Genomic DNA, 15,812 nt, shown 5'->3' with positions numbered 1-15,812 from the left:
AGAGCGGAGCTTGCAAAGATTGCCTGTGGCTCTGGAGCCTGCCTGAGGGGCCCGGACAAGTCGTGCTTAACTGGACTTCTCTGTCTTGGACATCCACGGCAGCTGGGGTCGTGGAGACCCTGAAAGCCCCAAAAGCTTCATTAGGGGCTAACCCTCACAGCCTCTGGGCACAGGTCCTGGAAAGTGTAACACAAAGATACCTGTGTGCAGACAATCTCTATATGCAGCAAACACAATGGAAGACCATAGAATAAGGGATCCAACGCCTGAGAGAAACGGCAGTGGCAGAGATTATCTTCTCAGATGACATAAAAACTAGGAATCCAGACTTGGTACTATGTACATCTGTTATGTGGCGAAAAGCTGTATGACTTGGGCCACACGAATATGCTTATGCTTCAGCAATAATGAAGCAGGATGACAGGGATGAGACTGTGTTTGATATAGCAAAGAAGCTCTGAGAATATGCAAATGCTGTACATGGCCTAACGCACGCCAGAATTGCAGCGATGGCAACACGTCTGCAGAAATTAGAAGATAAGGTAGAGGAGAATCCTAAGGAAATCAGGGAGGAGATTAAAGACCTTCTCCAAATCTCGGCAGTACACATCAGATATTCTGGTACCCAACGCAGATGTTGCCCAGATGGTGACAGAAGGTACATCCCACGTGCTGAGCTGTGGTTCTTCCTGCGTGATTGTGGAGAAAACATGAGGAGATGGAGTGAAAAGTCTACTGCTGCTCTGGCACAATGAGTGCATGAATTGAAGGAAGGCAAGACTCAGAGAGGAAGTTCCACAAAAAGGAAAGCAGCTCCAGTTGCCTGTAGCCAAACTGCCAGGTATGATGATGATGATGATGGCATGTCCGATCCCATGAAGGAACATCCAAGACATATGTCCAAGGAAAGAAGGATAACCAGGCTTAGAGGGGCCCTGCCTCTAGCCAGGTAGAGGCTAAGGAAAACCGTGTTTTCTGGACGGTGTGGATTTGTTGGCCTGGCACATTAGAACCACAAAAATATAAAGCTTTGGTGGATACTGGTGCACAATGCACATTAATCCCATCAAGACATGTGGGGGCAGAATCTGTCTCTATCCCTGGCATGACAGGGGGATCACAGGACTTCACTTTGGTGGAAGCTGATGTGAGCTTGACTGGAAATGAGTGGAAGAAACACCCTATTGTGACTGGCCCAGAGGCCCCATGCATTTTGGGCATAGATTACCTCTGAAGTGGGTATTTCAAAGACCCAAAAGAACTCAGGTGGGCATTTAGGATAGCAGCTGTAGTGACAAAGGGCGTCCAGCAATTGAACACCTTACCTGGACTGTCTGAGAATCCATCTACAGTAGGACTTGTGAAGGGAGAAGAGCAACAATTGCCAATTGCCACTTCAACAGATCATCACCAACAGTATGGAACAACTTGAGATGCTGTGATTCCCATCCATAAGATGATCCAAGAGCTGGAGAGCCAAGGCGTGGTCAGCAAAACCCACTCACCCTTCAACAACCCCATCTGGCCTGTGCATAAATTGGAAGGAGAATGGAGATTGACGGTGGATGACCACGCATTGAAGGAAGTGACTCCAACATTGAGTGCTGCTGTGCCACACATATTAGAGCTCCAGTACAAGCTTGAGTCCAAGTCAGCAAAGTGGTATGCCACTATCGATATTGCCAATGCATTTTTCTCCATTCCTCTGGCAGCAGAATGCAGGCTTCAGTTTGCCTTCACCTGGAGGGGAGTGCAGTATACCTGGAACCAACTGCCCCAGGGGTGGAAGCACAGTCCTACCATCTGCCATGGACTGATCCAGACTGCACTAGAAAAGGGTGAGGCTCCAGAACATCTACAGTATATTGATGACATCATTGTGTGGGTGAACACAGCAGCAGAAGTGTTTGAGAAAGGAGAGAAAATAATCCAAATCCTCCTGGAAGCTGGTTTCACCATCAAAAAGAGCAAAGTGAAGGGACCTGCTCGTGAGATCCAGTTCCTGGGAGTAAAGTGGCAAGATGGACGGCATCAGATTCCTATGGATGTCATCACCAAGATCACAGCAATGTCTCCACCAACCAATAAGGAGACACAAGCTTTCCTACGCACCACAGGTTTTTGGAGAATGAATATTCCTGAGTACAGTCAGATCACGAGCCCTCTTTACCTGGTCACCCACAAGAAGAACGATTTCCACTGGGGCCCCGAACAGCAAAAAGCTTTTGCCCAGATTAAGCAGGAGATCGCTCATGTGGTAGCCCTTGGCCCGGTCAGGACAGGACCAGATGTGAAGAACATGCTCTACTCTGCTGCTGGGAGCCATGGTTTGTCCTGGAGTCTTTGGCAGAAGGTGCCTGGGGAGACTAGAGGCCAACCACTAGGGTTTTGGAGTCAAAGCTACAGAGGGTCTAAAGCCAACTACATCCCAACAGAGAAGGAAATCTTGGCTACCTATGAAGGAGTCCAAGCTGCCTCAGAGGTGATTGGTACAGAAGTACAACTCTTCCTGGCACCCCGATTACCCGTGCTGGGGTGGATGTTCAAAGGAAAGGTTCCCTCTACCCACCATGCCACCAGTGCCACATGGAGCAAGTGGATTGCTCTTATCACACAGCACGCCCATATAGGTAAACTGAATCACCCTGGGATTTTGGAGGTAATTACAAATTGGCCCAAAGGGGAAAATTTTGGTGTTACAGATGAAAAACAAGAACCAGTGACACGGGCTGAAGAAGTTCTACCATACAACTAACTACCTGCAGAGGAAACATGCTACGGACTTTTCACTGATGGTTCCTGTCACATAGTAGGGATGAATCGAAAGTGGAGAGCAGCTGTATGGAGCCCCACACGACAGGTCACAGAGGCCACTGAAGGAGAAGGTGGATCAAGCCAACTTGCTAAACTCAAAGCCATTCAACTGGCCCTGGACATTGCCAAAAGAGAGAAGCGGCCAAAGCTCTACCTCTACACTGTTTCATGGGTGGTAGCCAATGCTCTGTGGGGATGGCTGGAGAGGTGGGAAGAGGCTAATTGGCAGCGTAGAGGAAAACCAATTTGGGCTGCTGAAGAGTGGAAAGACATTGCTACCAGGGTAGGGAGGCTACCTGTGAAAGTCTGACACGTAGATGCCCATGTCCCCAAGAGTAGAGCTAATGAGGAGCACCAAAACAATGAGCAGGTAGACCAGGCTGCAAAGATAAGGGTGTCCAAGATAGACTTAGATTGGGAGCACAAGGGAGAGTTATTCCTAGCTCGATGGGCCCATGATGCCTCAGGCCATCAGGGTAGAGATGCCACCTATAAGTGGGCACAAGACCGAGGGGTGGATTTAGCCATGGACAGTATTTCTCAGGTTATCCATGACTGTGAGACGTGTGCTGCCATCAAACAGGCCAAGCGAGTGAAGCCCCTATGGTATGGTGGGTGGTGGTCCAAGTACAAGTATGGGGAGGCCTGGCAGATTGACTACATCACACTGCCCCAGACATGCCAAGGCAATCACTGCATGCTCACAATGGTAGAAGCCACCACAGGATGATTGGAAACCTATCCTGTGTCTCATGCTACTGCCCGTAACACCATCCTAGGCCTTGAAAAGCATGTCCTTTGGAGGCATGGTACCCCTGAGAGAATTGAGTCAGATAATGGGACTCATTTCAAGAACAGCCTTATCAACACCTTGTCTAGGGAACATGGCATTGAGTGGGTATACCATATCCCCTACCATGCACCAGCTGCAGGCAAAGTGGAGAGGTACAATGGACTGCTAAAAACTGCTAAAAGCACTGGGTGGAGCATCTTTCAAAAATTGGGAGCAGCATCTGGCAAAGGCCACCTGGTTAGTTAACACCTGAAGATTCCACCAACTGAGCCAGTCCTGCCCACTCTGAGACCCTGAATATAGTAGATGGAGATAAAGTCCCAGTGGTACATGTCAGAGGTTTGTTAGGGAAGACAGTGTGGATCAATTCTGCCTCAAGTACAGACAAACCTATTTGTGGAGTTGTCTTTGCTCAGGGATCAGGTTGCACATGGTGGATAATGCAGAGATGGAACAATACAATGTGTGCCTCAGGGGGATCTGATTGTGGGGTGAGAACTCATATGCAAATATCACTGTTTGCTGGATCTTACTGCCATTGTCTCTTCAATAAACCACACCGACATGAAATGGAAGGAAATGTGTAGGAGTTGAAGGTCTGAGCAAGTGAAACATGGAGTTTTGAGTGAGTAAAATGAAAGTGGGGAATCCTGCAGCTCTGTAAGCTGGGGCCTGGATTAAGTGGTCCGGTGTGGGGACGTGACAGGGGCACGATGGGTATTGCTTGAAATTTTTTGGGTGGAACAGATGGAAGTTTTTACGTGAATAAAATGCATGATGTTTGGTAGTAAGTTGATGATATGGGGATAAGGGGTGGAATGTCCTAGGGTGATGTTATGATGCTTGTATCCCCAATTGGGTGTTCGGTTTATGCGGAATATTATATTCCGTTCCTTCAAGACTGGCTTTGAGAGCAAAGGCGGGGAGAAGAAGATGCACGGAGTTTTGTTATCAGCCTGCTCTCACTCCTCCACTGTGGTGTCTGGGCACGGATGGGGCAGAACACGGCGCTCCGTTGTTTTTTAGTTAGTTTAGCTAGTTGAGGCAGAGAAGTTCCCTGGACTGTTTTTCTTTCCCTTTTCTGGGAACCGTTCGAACCTGCTCCAGACTGGGACCCAGGGAAACACCGAGAGTTCGCACTTTGTAGCCTACCGGGGCCTACTCTGGGCAGCAGCCTTTCCCAGCGCCAGAGGGACTGATAACAGAGCGACCACCCACCGGAGAGACTTCCTGAATTTGTCATCTCTTCAGAGCGGCAAATGAGTTTTGTCATCTGGTATTGTTCATTTTTTGTGCTGGGGAGTGCTTTGCCTGTTAAATAAACAGGTTTTTTTCCACTTCTCTCTGAGGAAATCCTTCCCAAACTGGTTGAGGGGAGGGGCTGTGTGGGTTTGCTTTCTGGGGGGGCCCCTTTTGGAGGTTTTCTCCCAAATTTGCCCTAAACCAGGACACACCACAGAGTTTAGCCCAGCACTGCTTCATCTTTACCATGCGTGAGTCTCTGCTCCTAAGACCAGAAGGTGAACTGGAACCTTAGTAACACCCGATCTGAGTGGAAAGGACACTCACCATATATTCAGGTGCCTCAGGGGAAAACCTGGGACCCCAATCCCCTCCCCCTTCCCAGAGGGTATGTTACCCAGCTGTGCGTGGCAGCTGCTATGGACAAGTCCTGCTGCAGCTGCCAAGCCCCATTGTTTTATGCCACTGCCAAGTCCCGCTGCTTTCTGCTGCTGCCTCAGACTTTTCCACTACGTTCTAACCCAGCACCCCCTGTCCACCTGGCCACCTCGGCTCCTGCTAAGGCTGTGGAGTTTTCTATTACATTTTTTTTTGCCACCCTGGGGCCTGCCTGCCTCTGCTGTTCCAGCTGCTGCTCCGAGGTTCCTGCTACAGCTCCTTTCTCTATCTGGAGGGGCACCGGGCCCGTCATGAGTTTGTAAAGGAAACCCCTTTTCTATTTCTTCAGCCTGCATGTCTGCCATTGCCCACATGGAGAGAGGCGGCTGAGCTCGTGCCACAGCAACCCCTGGAGCTGCGAGGGAATCATCACACCTGCCCTGCTCTGCTCAGACAGGAGCCACCAGCACCCCTGCTGGCTGTGACTGTAATTGTACTGAAGGGGAAATGCCTGAAGCCACGATAAGGCTGTTACTGGGGTTCTGTTTTTGCTTGTTGTTGCTGCCGTTGTGGTTGTTTGCCATATTATACAGATATATATAGAGTCCAGGAAATTTTTAGAGTGTGTGGAGGATAACTTTTTCTCACAGCTGGTGAGTGAGCCCACCAGGGGAGGGACTATGCTACACCTGTTGTTTGCAAATAGAGATGGACTGGTGGGAGATATGGTGGGTGGAGGCTGCTTGGGGCATAGTAATCATGAAATTATAGAGTTCTCGATATTTGGTGAAATCAGGAGGAACATTAATAAGACTTTTACATTAGACTTCCAGAGGGCAGACATTGGCCAGTTTAGGAGACTTATTCAGAGGGTTCCTTGGGAAGCAATCCTTAAAAATTAAGGAGTTGAGGAAAGGTGGGTGTGCTTCAAAACAGAGATGTTAAGGGCACAGGAACAGACTGTCCTTGTATGCCGAAAGATGAGTCGACAAGGCAAACATCCAGCCTGGATGGGCAACGGGGTTTCGTAGGAACTTAGGAATAAAAAGTGGATGTATCATCTTTGGTAAGAGGGTCAGGTCTCTCAGGAAGTATTTAAGGGGGTTGCTAGGGCATGTAGGAAAAAAATCAGGGAGGCCAAAGCTCACTTCAAATTTAATTTGGCAACTTTTGTCAAGGATAAAAAATGTTTTTACAAATTTATTAATGGTAAAAGGAAGGGTAAGACCAACCTTTGTTCTCTACTGGATGCAGGAGGGAACTTTATAACTGCAGATGAGGAGAAGGCTGGAGTGCTTAATGCCTTCTTTGCCACAGTCTTTAGTGGGAAGACAGCTTGTCCTCAGGACAACTGTCCTCCTGGGTTTGTAGATGGTGTCAGGGAGCAGAATGGTTCTCCTGTTATCCAGCTTGGATGTTCATAAATCTATGGGACCAGATGGGATCCATCCTAGGGTGATGAGGGAGTTGGCAGATAAGATTGCAAAGCTGCTTTCCATCATTTACCAACAGTCCTGGCTCACTGGTGAGGTTCCAGACTACTGGAAGCTGGCCAATGTGACACCCATTCACAAAAAGGGTGGTAAGGACAATCCTGGTAATTATAGGCCAGTTAGCCTGACCTCAGTACCCAGTAAGGTAATGGAACAGTTTATACTGAGTGTCATCATGTAGCACTTACAGGATGGCCAGTGTATCAGACACAGCCAGCAGGGGTTTAGGAGGGGTAGGTCATGTTTGACCAACCTGGTCTCCTTTTACGACCAGGTGACCTGCCTGGTAGATGTGGGAAAGGCTGTGGATGTTGTCTATTTGGACTTCAGCAAGGCCTTTGACATGGTCTCCCACAGCATACTCCTGGAAAAGCTGGTAGCCCATGGGTTGGACAGGAGCACTGTTTGCTGGGTTAAGAACTGTCTGGATGGCCAGGCTCAGAGAGTGGTGGTGAACAGTGCTGCATCCAGTTGGCCGCCAGTCACTAGTGGTATCCCTCAGAGATCTGTGCTGGGGCCAGTTCTGTTCAATATTTTTATTGATGACCTGGATGATGGTATTGAGTCTTTCATTAGTAAATTTGCAGATGACACTAAGCTGGAAGCGTGTGTAAATCTGTTGGAAGGTAGGATGGCTCTGCAGATAGACCTGGAATGGTTGGATGGATGGATGGAATCCAGTAAGATGACGTTTAATAAGTCCAAGTGCCGAGTCCTGCATTTTGGCCACAATAACCCCCTGCAATGTTATAGGCTGGGAACTGTGTGGCTGGACAGTGCTCAAGCAGTTTGAACTGCCAAGGAAAATCATGTGTCCAAAATGAGAAAATATAGTTCAATTAGACTTCTTTTATCATAACCTGCATTTGGAGATTAGATTTTCAACATTTACTTTAAAGCCATTGATTTTATGCTACTATGAGTTTATGGTAAGAGAGACCTACTTCTCAAAGACCTCGAAGCCATCTGTGTACCATGCTGTAACCTGTTTACTCTACAGCTGGAAAAGAATTCCCACTCAGAACTCTGCAGAAAACAACAACTGAAAATTTATTTCTTCATCCCACAATTGTGAGAACACATAAAATATGGTTATATAAACACTTGTTACCCTCAAACAAGATTCTGCAAGTATACCATAGCATGGGTGTATCAGTTCTTAGCATTTGCCTCTTAAAAATGCTATTCAGATTTAGTCAGGGTAACATTTAGACCTATAACCACCTGTTAGGGGTTAGGCCTTTTTTTAATTTTCTTTCTCTCAGGAAATTTTCTTCCCATTTGTTGCCCCAGAGATGATGAATGAATGGTATTTAAGAGACAAAAGACCTAGCTGGACATCTTGGAATAACATTTAAATGGTCCTGGGGGAGGAGGGAGGAAGGGGTGCAGTTGTTGCAGTCTCTTAGCTGGAGAGTGACCTCTGACTGGGGGGTTTCTCTTGGGAAGTGCAGAAATACTGCAAGAGGTCGGGGGGAGGCTGGGGGGGGGGGGTGCTAACCGAAACTTGGCTGGGGGTCAGAGGCTGGGCTCAGCCCCTGGTCTCTCGGCTATTGGAGAGGAGAGCATGTGGTGTGGGCGCCTCTCTTTCCCTAGATGGGGCTGCGTTGTGATTTGCTGCCGGAGTCTGGGGGGTTTTTTTTGCTGTTTGTAATGGCTGCTGACATCGACTGCTGCCCGACCAGACCTGCCTGCCCCCCGCTGCTCCGGGATTTTTGCTACACTTGAGCTCGACCTTCCTCCACAGATCCCCCCAGCGCCCACTGTTTCTGCTGCCTTGACAGGGTTATTGCTATACTTTGATTTGCTGCCCCAGGTCTCCTTGCCTCTGCTATTCCAGCCCGCTGCTCTGAGTCTAGTGCTCCAGTTCAGCTCACCACCCAGAGGGGTACTGAGACTGGCTGCTCCCAGTGAGTTTTGCAAGGGGAGACATCTCCCATCTACCCCCTTGCCCAAGCTGCCATTGCCATGAGGAGAGACTTCTGCACTCGCGCCACAGCACCCCCTGCAACTGCGGGGGAATCATTGCACCTGTCTTGCCTCACCAGGACCCGGTAGCTCTCTCTGCTGGCTGCAAGAAAGTCACTGAAACCGTCACCTCGCCAGGGCCCACCAGCGCTCCTTCTGGTTGTGGTTGTAACTACACCAAAGAGGGAATTGCTTGACAGGCGATGGAAGGCTGTTATTTGGTTTCTGGTTTTGTTTGTTGTTGCTGCTGTTTGTTTATCTTGTTAAATATATTCTAGTAAAGAAATGTTATTCCTTTCCGCATATCCTTGCCTGAAAGTGGTGTAATTTTAAAGTTATAATGATTTGGAGGGAAAGGAGTCATGTTTTCCATTCCAGGAAGGTTCCCGCCTTCCTTGGCAAACACCTGTCTTTTAAACCAGGACTCCACAACAAAAACACTGTACTTTTTTGAAGTAGATATGCTAAAATAAATGTTATTAGGTTTTTTTAAAAGTAGAAGCTTTTAGCACAGCCTATCATATTTTAATTTCTCTATACATTCTAACAGATTTTCTGCAACTACTGCCTGGCATACAAAAAGACACTACAGGACTGTCAAGACTAACATTTGAACATATGTGTAAACTGTGACTACTTGCAGTTTACAGCACCAGGGGGAAGAGAGCAGAAAGGCAGAACACATCACTTACCTGGGCTTCTCTGACAAGCTGAGAAGAATCAGGCAGGCTGAAACCAATGGGTAATCCAACCTTTGCTGGGGTTTTGAATTTGTCTCCTATCTTAAATGGGACATCATCAAGATAACTGAAAGGACCTAAGATCAAAAGTAGAAATTGTATAAAAAAACCTTACAAGCTTAATGCATTCAATTAAGACTCACATTTCTGTATTTGGGAGCTATTTATCTCTGATGCCCAAACTATACCAGGTGACTCAATGCAAAGGAAGTTGCTTAATCAGAAGCACATTGAATCTGTTTGGACTTCATTGCCTCGTTTTTTTGGTGGTGTTTTGGTTTGGTTTTTTTTAATGTTTTAGCTCATAACTACTAAAAAAAAACCCAAACACACAACAATCCAACAACTGAATAGATTTTGACGTCAATACACCCAATGTTTTAGCTTTCCTTGTGACAAGGATATCCCTACACAATTGGAAAGTGAAGCTCTCTCCTGAACACTGTCTTCTGTTATGTCTCTAAAAAGATCCATCTTTTTTATCATATTCAAAACAGGTTTTAAAACAGCCCAGGTTTAGAGCAGATAAGCTAAAGTAAAATCCAAGTATTGGCATACAAGTGGGAAGTCACATTTATACACAAGTGGCCTAAAGTCTAGACACTCCACTTGAACCAAAACAGTGAAATAGCTCAAGATTATTTAGCATAGCAAGTCTGATTTTTTGAAACAAGGCACTATAACTTAATTAGCTGTCTGATTTGTGATCACTCCAATGAGAAGCCTCAGACTTATTTTGTGGTCCTCCATCTGTTCTTTATATTTGACAGTCAGGTGGTATTTAAAAAGTATTTTAGGATTAAACTCTTTCTTCAGGCATCCTGAAAACTCATAAGGCAGAATTACTTAAAGCTCAACCACCTCCAAGCAGCCAGACTACAGGTTTGCTTTCCTTGAGCTGCCGTGAAGAAATATTAGAAAACACACAATATAAATTGCACTCACTTTCTTGGATCTCTGGTCTAAGTTTTTGGAATTACAAGTAAGGTTTCCAGCTGTGTACAACAATCTGAAGCATTCCTCTAACACTCATTTGTAACTTTGCTTTGAGTGATGCAGATCCAAAGAGACATGAATGGCATCGCTAAGATGGTGTTCAGTGACTAACCTCTTGTTCAGTGAGCTGTGACTCACCATTTTTATCTTACTGTAGCAAGGCATATCACTCCCCACATGAGCTTATCTATTGTTTGTTAACCAGTCAGATAACTCAAACAAGACAAGCTGTCTTGTAGTGAGTTATTTTGGCACCATGGGGTTAACACTGGTCTGACATCTCCAAACTGCCAATAAGCATCTTAATTTGAAGTGAGATTTGACAAGATAAGTTGAATTTCTGACTGACAGACACTTTACAACTGTAAAAGCCACACCAAACTTCAACAAAGCAGAAATGTTCTGTACATTTTCCTGGAAATGTGTGGAGTTTCTCCCATGAGTGGGGACAACTATTTCATGGTTACTTCCAAGGGATTAAGTGAAGGAATCTGTGTACATTATTGTCATTTCAGTGTTAAGTTATGTTCAACTCCTAATCAATACTATTTATTTTGCTAGCTTTAATATAGGTACTTTGATATAGTGCACTATTTTATGTTATACTATAATCTACTAGTAGTTCTTTTAGTTTTATACTGTGTAGTAATTCTGATTAAGATCTTTCATCAGTTATCTTTTGTCTGTTAATTTGTCTTAATAAATAATTAATTTTTATACAAATATATCTGATTTGCCATCATCAGAACTAGCAGGAAAAAGTTGCAAAACCCAAACTGCTGATAGTCTGAGGCTAAGATGCCATACTCAGGCTCCTCTCTCTGAGGAGTTTTGACAGCAAGGGGGGTCTTCTTGGCATATCGTGACTCAGTGGCAGGGCTTCTTTAATAAACTTTGTCTGAAGCTTCCACTCCACTCATGACACTGACCCATTTTCATACTCAGATGACAGTTAAGGTACTGTTTGTGTTCCTTCACTATTGACAAGGCAGTCACAGGCTCCAAAAGGACAAGAAGCTGCTAAAATGAGGAACATCCCATTAATTTGGAATTCATAGAATCATAGAATAATTCCCTGAGTTGGAAGGAACCCACAAGGATCATCAAAGTCCAACTTCTGGTCTGGCACAGGACAGCCCTAAGAATCCCATCATGTGCCTGAGAGCATTGTCCAAACACTTCTTGAAGTCTGTCAGGCTTGGTGCTATGACCACTTCCCTAGGGAGCCTGTTCCAATGACCAACCACCATGTGAGGGAACAACCTTTTTCAAATATCCAACCTAAACCTTCCCTGACATAACTTCAGGCCATTCCCTCAGGTCCTGTCACTTGGCACCAGAGAGAAGAGATCAGTGTCTGCCCTTCTTCCCCTCACAAGGAAGTTGTAGACTGCAATGAGGTCTCCCCTCAGTCTCCTCCAGGCTGAACAGACCAAGTGATCTTGGCCACTCCTTAGTTTCCCCTCAAGGACCTTCACCATCTTCACAGCTCTCCTTTGGATGCTCTCTGTAGAAGGACTTGTGGTCTGCCACAGAAGAGTTTATCTGTTCTGCCTATCAGCTGGTGCATAACTCAGGGCATTTTCCCCCTCACATGAATTGGTGAAACAACCTAGGCCAGACATCTGTCTGGTAGCAAGTTATCTCTGGAGTTATCCAGGGAGGTGAGATCCCAACCTAACAATAAACATCTCACCTTGAGAGCAAGATTGTCTTAGGTTACAATGTAAGATCTAACCAAAAGTATGTATTCTGTCACCATCTTCATAAGCTGTTAAAAACAGGTGGGCCAGTGTTCTTTATTTCTTCCATGATTTATCCCTGATAACATCCTCCAGGATATTATCTCTGGAGTTATCCAGGGAGGTGAGATCCCAACCTAACAATAAACATCTCACCTTGAGAGCAAGATTGTCTTAGGTTACAATGTAAGATCTAACCAAAAGTATGTATTCTGTCACCATCTTCATAAGCTGTTAAAAACAGGTGGGCCAGTGTTCTTTATTTCTTCCATGATTTATCCCTGATAACATCCTCCAGGATATTACAGCATAAGATGGACTGTATGCCTTATAAGAGGAGGAAGGGTTTGGCTATAGAGAGCCAGTCCCTGATATGAATGCAATCAGGTAGCTATTGGTCAATAGCTGGGTGGTAACCAATCAGACTCGAATGCGGAGTGTTTTGAATAGCCTATAAAAAGGGCTGTGTACACCAATAACATCTCTCTGCTGCATGAAAACCCCGATGTTTGTCATCTCTCCATCCCCATACACCGTGACAATTGGTGACCCCTTGTGAGGAAAGGAACTAAGCCATGAGAAAAGAAATGAGATGAAACAGCAGAGAGCCACAGTCGAGAGCTGTGAGAAAATGGGACCAGAGCTAGCCACAGCCAGAGCTGTGAGAAAAGGACAGGTAAAGAGCTGTGTGAAACAAGATGGAAAAGCTGGTAAAGCTAGAAATCCAGATGGTGTAAGAGCCAAAGAAACAAAAAAGCTGAAAAATAGAAGGAAAACCCCACCAAAGAAACAGGCAGCTTTATCTCTGTAAAAGAACAACCAGTCATTAAGGTATGAACTTTTCTCTTACTTCAACGAGAAGTAAAGTATGAACAATAAGCTCTGAAAGCCACAATGGACATTTTAAAACTCTTAATGTTTATCTCAAACTGTATGGGGCACTTAGAAGCTGAATGGGATGCAGAAACAGCAGGAGAGATGCTGCCCATACCATGGCTGAAAAAGCCATCTTTAGGCTCCACGCCCCGTACAACCAGTAATGCACCATGGACACAGCCCACAGAAAAACCCCAACATGGCAGACACCATGTGCTTTGGACACAGATCACCCAACATGGCGGTCAGCACATGGCACGTGAGTCACTCACCCAAGATGGCCATCGCCACGACGCAGGAGCTGCCAGCCAAATCATATCAAAATAGCAGAGCATAGACAGCATTCCGTGGGAAAAGAGATACCGTGCTGAACGCATTGAGGCAGCAGCCAGGATCACCTCTGTCATGGCATCCAGGAATCCACCCCATGCATCCATCAGACCCCAGAAGCATCATCACAGCGCCAGAAACCGGAAGAGAAGCCGGAAACCCCACCACCTGAAAACCCTGTCGCCTGGCAACTACAGCTCTGGCTGGGTTGTGAAAAATGTGTATTTTATGATTGGCTTTTTGCAAATATTAAAATGACTATTATATGTGTTTTGTTAGAAAGTTATGTAGTATTAATTTTCTTAAGTAGCATGTTAAATATAGTTTTAGGTTATAACAATGTTAAAATAGAAACTATGCTATGTAAGATACTTTTTTTAAAGAGAGGACTGCACCGAGATAGCAGCCACAGGACACCTAAATCTTTCAGAGAAAAAGAATTTATTGCTCTCTTATCGAGTTCTTCCTGCCTCACTCAGCCCTGAAGATGCCCTCAGGATTAAGAGGAAGAATTTGACACTGACCAGATAGAATTCTTTGTTTGAATGGAATTTATGCATCATGTACGAGACATATGAATATGCAAAAGGCTATTGCTTTTAAGGGTTAATCGTCTGTTAACGTGTGTCCTTTTTCGGGTTTATTTTGCCCAGAAAGAGGTACCTGGACTGTCCGTAGCTCTTTGTTTTTATTGTCTCGTATTGTCCTAAATCCCTATTGTCCAAATTTTTATTACTTTAATTCTATTACTATTTTTATAACCATTTTATTACTATTAAACTTTTAAAATTTTAAAAAAACAAGTGATTGGCATTTTCAACAGTGTGGATGCCTTCTGCACCATCAGTGGACAACCATGAGTTCACCGGGACTAGGGGAGGAGGGCCAGAGGGTGGCCCTTGGTCCCCCATTGCAGGAGGACCCCTCCTAACATTGTTTCCCCCTCCACCTGCCCTCTGCTAAAGCGGAGCAGCAGCAATAGAGGCAGCGGGGGGAGGGACCATACAAAGCCACAGGAAGCTGCAAAGCAGAGTGAGATGGCAGCAAAAGCAGCAAAAGATGGAACCTGCGGAACCGCTGCAGCGAGAGCCCAGTACCAAGTGCATGGCCGTGACCACATGGCCACCCCGCAGGACAATGGCGAGCAGTGAGCCACTTTCTCAGCAGGTCCAGAGGCACCAGCAGCCCTAGAACCAGCACCCTCAGCAGTGACCCAAAAACCCCAGAGCCCAACATAACGCCCTGAACCAACCCTGACTGCACCAAAAGTTGCCACCCACCCTGGGGGGAGGGGGGTCTCCCAAGCGCCCTTCTCTTACCCTGGGGACAGGGATCAGGGCATGGGAAAAGCCCATATGGGCTGAAAGCAGCGGTGAAGGCAGGGGGAGGAGACATGTGGGGGTGCGGTGCTGTGAGGGCGGCCCCAATGCATGCTGCTCCCACCCCTCCTGCAACAGCCTGAGCTCCGTCTGCTGCGGACTGTTATAGATATATATTATAATATTGGCTTTTTGCAAGTATTAAAATGGATTTTATATCTGTGGTGTTAAAGTAATTTTGTTATATAGTTTGTATTTCTGCTGTTACTTAAGCTTAGACATGGTAGTGAAATAGCTATGCTTGTGTTAAAATGCCTGCTTGGATGGGATAACATCCAATGAACATAGGATGAGGACACCTGCTACAGATATGCCAACTATCAGCACTCACCATCTGAAGACAGTGTGGACCAAGACCCAAACTGGAAGCAATAAGGAGGATCCAAAACCACAGCCAAGAAACACGCATGCTCTAAAAAGGCAGACCCAAGGAGGGGCCATGTAAAATAGTTCCTGGAAAATATAAACTAGTTTATGCATATGCATAAGAATCTATGAATATGCAACAGGCTGATGTAATGGAAAAGGTATTTAAGGGGTATCCCTGAAGATGTGTGGTCTTGGCTGAGTGCCAAGATGCACCTGGCCATAACAACCTTTTCTCTATGGTCCTTGTCTCCTATTGTCCTTTATTAAACTTTTTAAATTTTCACAGGACAGTGAACGTATTTTTCATAGGACCCTCATAAACTAACACTAAAACCTAGCTGGACAGGTAACTTGCTTGGAGTTGCTTGCATTGAGAGCCATTCAGGAATGGGAGGAGGAGCTTCTTTTGTTCCTGAGTGACTGATTATAAGAGGCCTCTGGGGAGCGCAGCAAACAGGAGTGAGCATGTCTCTGGGGCATGGTCACAGCAGTTTGCGCAGCAGTTTGCGCAGGTAGGGCAAGCAGGTGGGGTTGCAGGTTTTCTTGCTAATAAGGTGTGCTGTGTGTTGTTTGAGGTGTTTCTGTTGGCTGCTTGATTTTGGGCTTTCTCCTAGTAATGGTTTTAACATGGTCGAAAACTGTGGCTGGTACAAGCATATGTGACCAAGTGAAGCCCTCCAAAAAGGATGTGT

At 45.8% G+C, this 15,812-nt stretch overlaps 1 protein-coding gene across 6 annotated transcripts in view; it reads right to left on the bottom strand.

Moving 5' to 3' along the window:
• LOC135289156 (ubiquitin-associated protein 1-like) overlaps positions 1-15,812 on the bottom strand; it is a 116,244-nt gene that overhangs the window by 48,512 nt on the left and 51,920 nt on the right. For 2 of the 6 annotated variants that reach the window (XM_064402572.1, XM_064402571.1), the window contains exons 3-4: positions 15,083-15,163; positions 9,381-9,505 (exon numbers count right to left, since the gene is read on the bottom strand). The exons of 1 other annotated variant lie outside the window; for it this stretch is intronic. In XM_064402572.1, coding sequence (XP_064258642.1) covers positions 9,381-9,505; positions 15,083-15,163 — 206 coding nt within the window. Of the gene's footprint in view, positions 1-9,380; positions 9,506-13,314; positions 13,523-15,082; positions 15,164-15,812 lie in introns of those variants that run through there. 3 more of the 6 variants (XM_064402574.1, XM_064402573.1, XM_064402575.1) reach the window with 2 other exon arrangements.

Source organism: Passer domesticus, chromosome W, assembly GCF_036417665.1.
Source record: "Passer domesticus isolate bPasDom1 chromosome W, bPasDom1.hap1, whole genome shotgun sequence".
In the NCBI taxonomy this organism is placed as follows: Eukaryota; Metazoa; Chordata; class Aves; order Passeriformes; family Passeridae; genus Passer; species Passer domesticus.
The sequence above is the reverse complement of the archived record's forward strand: the minus strand, read 5'-3'. Positions and strand labels throughout refer to the sequence as shown.